We start from the raw sequence: 4,738 nt of genomic DNA, 5'->3' as shown, positions 1-4,738 counted from the left end.
CTGTCCTCCCTGGAGGCTCAGCTCACACAGCGCCACCTAGCGTCCTGGGACACCGGCCTGCGCAGAACCAGGATGGACATCTTCCTCCCAAGGTAGAGAACAATGCTTCAGGATTAGAGACTGGTTCAGGACTTGCAGACTCTTCATGAGGCTTGGTTCATAAACATGGATCTTCTTCTGGTGTTTCCAGATTCAGAATGCAGAACAAGTTCAACCTGAGGTCGGTGCTCCCCGCTATGGGCATCAGCGACGCCTTCAACCCCACAGCAGCCGACTTCACCGGGATCTCAGGTCAGTCCATCAGTTCATAAACATCCAGGATGTCCTTCAGGTTTAATCCCAGGTTCTTCAGGTATCTGACAGTTTGTTCCTTCTGAAGTGGAGGAGGGTCTCTATGTGTCTGATGCCTTCCATGAAGTCAGGATAGAAGTCACGGAGGACGGGACCAAAGCAGCTGCTGCTACTGGTGATAATATGATAGATATTAATACAACAAATAGATATTAATCCTACTGTTGTCCTCATTTACGGGCACCAAAAAATATTGTTTCCTTGTCTGAAAAAAGATCCAAAAATTCAGCAAAAAAATTCCCCAAATTTCTGAAAATTTGCAAAAGCTTCAGAAGAAAACTCCAATAATTCCTTAGAAGTTTCCCTTAAAAGTTTTATTTTAAAATAATCCCCCAGATTTGGCAAGAAAAATCTTGTAGATATTTTCAAGAAATGAGTAAAAATATTCCAAAAAAATCTATCTAAAGTGATTATATATATATCAGTAAAACTTCTACTATTGTCTTTAAGTACATTCACAAAAAAAATCAACCAAAATCCAGTGAAATTCGCTGGATTTTGGTTGATTTTTTTTTTATGAATGTTGTTGAGAAACATTTTAACATTTTTTTTTCCACCAAAAAAATGTTCAACAATTTCCCCAAAATGTTGAAAATGTGGACATCAGAAGTTTCACTGTGAAAATATTTTTTTCCCACATTTTCAAAATTTAAAACGGGTCAATTTTGAGCCGCAGGACGACACGAGGGTTAATAGAACAGAACAAACCAACTGTCTAAAGTTTCTAAAACATGATTTTCTATCCCTGCAGGGATGGTCCTCCTCAAAAGATCCCGAGATCCAGTTTTCAAAGCAGATCGGCCGTTCTTATTTCTACTGCAACAGGTTCACACAGGTATTTACTTCACATCATACAGATGTTTTCAATGTTTTAGTCTAGAAAAGCACCCTAGTCAGGGTATGCTGTTTGACATTTTAGTTTTAGTATGAAAATAAATAGATCTTTGAATGAGTTGCACTGATCAGACACTACAGAAATACTCAGTGGAGCAGACAGGTTTGAGCTGAGCATCAACAGGTGACCTATCCTTGAGCTCCTGGAGGGTTTTTGTGAACAGAAGCTTTGGAACACGTGTGTGAATTACTCCTGTTGGACCTTCTCTCTCAGAAGTTTAAAAATGAAATTAATAAATGATCTGTTTCTGTTCTGTGATTCATGTTCAGTGGTGAAATAAAAAACCATCCAGGAAACTTTTCTACATTGATGCAACGTTTCCCAGAGCTTCATCTGATGACCTGAAACAGAACTGACCTGCTGATGGAGGACCTGTTGAAGAACCCTAACTCTGTAACTGATGAAGATAAAGAAGAAGGTTTTCCTGTCAGGTGTAACTGATGATGATGAAGGTTTTCCTGTCAGGTGTTACTGATGAAGGTGACGATGGGGGGACGACTGGGGGACCCTGAGGGGGTCAGCTGGAGTCTTCCTCTTGGACGTCCCTTAGTTCTGCCCCTAGTTCTGCTGCTACAGGCCTAGGCTGCTGGAGGACCTCTCTGGATGCACTGAGCCCTTCTCTATCTACCATTGTATTTAATATACAGTATATATACCATTACTTGCATTACACTCACTCTGTTTCTCCCTGTGTCCTTTCTCCGAGTGTCCCTGATCCCAGAGCTGGATGCTTCAGATCTGTGGTGGTTCTCCGACCAACTGGCCTAATCTCCATCTGTGGGATGCTGCTGCTGCTGACCTTCCTCCAGCCCACTGCTTCCAGCTGCCCATTTCCATCAATCTACTCTGCATCACCCTCACTATACTTGATTTGCTCGTCTACATATTTTTGAATTTACCACCAGCTATATATGTAGTATATTTAATGCCAGAGCCATACACCGTAGCAGTAAACTATAATCAGTTTTCCAGCCTCGAGGGATATATGCGCAGATTTTTTTAAATACCATGTAGAAGACTATATACAGGAAGATGAGGTATCAGTTCTTGCACATAGATATACAACAGTCCTTTATTACTCCCCAGGTTAGGGGAAATTTCCAGTGTTAGAGCAGCAAAAATCTTTCAGAGCAGCACTAACTACAGTTTGCTACAGTAAAGATAATAATTATAATAACAATAATATATACAAGAATGAAAAATGAATAAATACAGTATTACTACACTATAAGTGACATCAGCATAAAGTGGCTTGTGGAATACATGTAATTGTAAAAGTGCAGAAAATGCCAGCAGTGCAAGGAGTTGTGGAGATTTTCTCAAAACAGGTGAGTCCCGTGAATATGACCAAAATATGAGATAAAACTACCAGAAACATGTACAAAATGGCCAAAATATGATTGGTTGATAATGTATCAGTGTTGTTATTGATTATTGATCGGTTGCAGGGACAGAGATTTGTGTCTGAGTCTCTGCTGTCATCTAATCGCTCTCATGTAAGATCGTGTCACAGGAGGGGCCGCTACTGGCCTCTTGTGGACACAGGCGGTAACGACACGACATTATTATAAACTGTATAGCTGGCGACATTACAGATGAGCAGCACTTCCTGTTTATCTTCAACGTAAAAGCATCTTTCTTTATTGTACATTTTATGTCAAAAGTATTACTAAGCGATTTTGGTCGATTCAGAAGGATCTCTGGTGTAAACCAAGTCGTATTTGACGACAGCTAGCTTCTCCACTTGCTCCAATTACTTTTGTTGTAGTCCGAGTCACGTCCTAACAGGAAATGAATCCACAACGTAGCTAATGACAATCTATAGCTGCCTCTCCGTGATGGCAGCGTTAGCGAGCTAGCAGCTAATCAGAAGCTAGTGACAAGCTAACTCCAGCGCTACAAGCAGCGTCTCTTTAAAAGGTGCTGATCACGCTATCAGGCTGAAACGTGAGACCTGGGACAGGAAAAGGAGCTAGAGCGCTGTGTCTTGCAGAGGATTTATTTTAGAACTACGCATGTTAAGGTAGGAGTCCGTGTCATAGCAAACCCTCGTTTGCACTTCCGCTAGCTCGGCTAACACTTCCGGTCACGAATGCGTTTGTACATTAGCTATAACGTGTTCATTTTTGAACGTATAGTGACAACAAACACAATTTGAGACTGTCGACAAACTAGTGGTCCTTAAATAGATTTTGTTTCATACTGCAGATTCTTCTGAGTCTCACAAAACCACGTTTTAGCATAATAGCATTACGATAGTTTTACGTTGAAACAGGAAGTGTTGCTCCTCTGTAATGTCGCCAGCTTTGCCTCAAATAATAATAGTGTCGTTACCGCCTGTGTCCGCCAGAGGGGCAGTAGCGCCCCCTGCTCTGATAAGGATAAGGATAAACTTTATTGATCCCACAGTGGGTAAAGTTCACCGAGCTGCTTCACTGAGGAGAGTCTTTTAGTTTTCAGATAATATGATGGCGAAGAAAATGTGTTACTGCAGTAAAGATTCCACTGAATTATTATTTGATCCATGATCGAGAGCACTCAGTTCTTCTCCACTTTGTTGCTGCGGTCCGGTGAACAGGTGAGCTCCAGGTGAAAAGGTGATGTCAGCAGCAGGTCAGTCTGTGATTGGAGCAGTAAAACTCATCTACATGAAATTAAATGTTATGCTAATGTAGATGCACTCATGTGACATAAACTGTGAAGTCCACTCTAAACTGTATTAAGGCTTAGAGCCAGGATTTTTAACTTTTGTATCTCTGTGTTCCCCCCGCTGACCTGAGCAGGTGGTACGTTCCACTCAGACACACCTGACGGGGTCAGACCACCAACACACAAGCCCCACCGCTGCAGTTTATTTAACCTTCAAGTAGTTTTATCGATCTTTTCATGGTTTCTTCATCTTTGAATGAATATTTTTGGCACTAAATGTGAACTTTTTGAACGGACTCTGCTCGTCAGATGGAGGAACGTCAGGGAGTTTGTTGGCAGATTCAGGTGAGAGGAAACAGAAGTAGGATGTTAGACAGGACTGATCTGCTGTCCTATCCTATACATTGTAGTGTTAGTTTTATTAGTCATAAAATTCAATAACTTCACTCTTACACACTGTAGTGTCATCAAATTCGCTGGAGCCATCAGTTGGCTCCTGATTGTCATACTACAACTCTTGGTTTGACATTAAGTAAAAAATCTGAATTTTAAGGAATTTTTGTAGTAAATAAAATTCACTTACTTTACTCTTAAACACTGCAGAAAAAATAAACGCCATCCAACCATCAAAAGGGTCCTACTGATCATACCTTCAGGTTTTTTTCTTCCAAGTATTGTCCGTGCAGTCCTTAACTTGGAAAATATTATTAGCTGTTTAACATTAGGGTTTAAATGAATCAGTTAAGGCTGCAGCCTCGTAAGAAAGCGTCTGACTGTCTTTCTTCCCAGTCGTCAGTACTTGAGGAGACAGTCTAAACAGTTTAGTTTGGTATATTGATGTTA

At 40.9% G+C, this 4,738-nt stretch overlaps 1 protein-coding gene across 6 annotated transcripts in view; it reads left to right on the top strand.

The window, feature by feature from the left end:
- LOC111573043 (probable serpin E3) overlaps positions 1 to 1,731 on the top strand; it is a 9,633-nt gene extending 7,902 nt beyond the window's left edge. For 3 of the 6 annotated variants that reach the window (XM_055007455.1, XM_055007457.1, XM_055007456.1), the window contains 4 exons: positions 1 to 92; positions 191 to 291; positions 380 to 466; positions 1,103 to 1,495. The exon at positions 1 to 92 is cut by the window's left edge and continues 107 nt beyond it. In XM_055007455.1, the coding sequence (XP_054863430.1) occupies positions 1 to 92; positions 191 to 291; positions 380 to 466; positions 1,103 to 1,281 (459 nt within the window). In that variant the 3' untranslated portion in view covers positions 1,282 to 1,495. Of the gene's footprint in view, positions 93 to 190; positions 292 to 379; positions 467 to 1,102; positions 1,496 to 1,515 lie in introns of those variants that run through there. The other 3 variants (XM_055007458.1, XM_055007460.1, XM_055007459.1) reach the window with 3 other exon arrangements.
- Positions 1,732 to 4,738: the final 3,007 nt, after the last annotated feature.

The sequence above is a fragment of the Amphiprion ocellaris genome, chromosome 23 (genome assembly GCF_022539595.1).
Source record: "Amphiprion ocellaris isolate individual 3 ecotype Okinawa chromosome 23, ASM2253959v1, whole genome shotgun sequence".
Lineage (NCBI taxonomy): Eukaryota > Metazoa > Chordata > Actinopteri > Pomacentridae > Amphiprion > Amphiprion ocellaris.
This window is presented reverse-complemented; position numbering and strand designations above follow the sequence as displayed.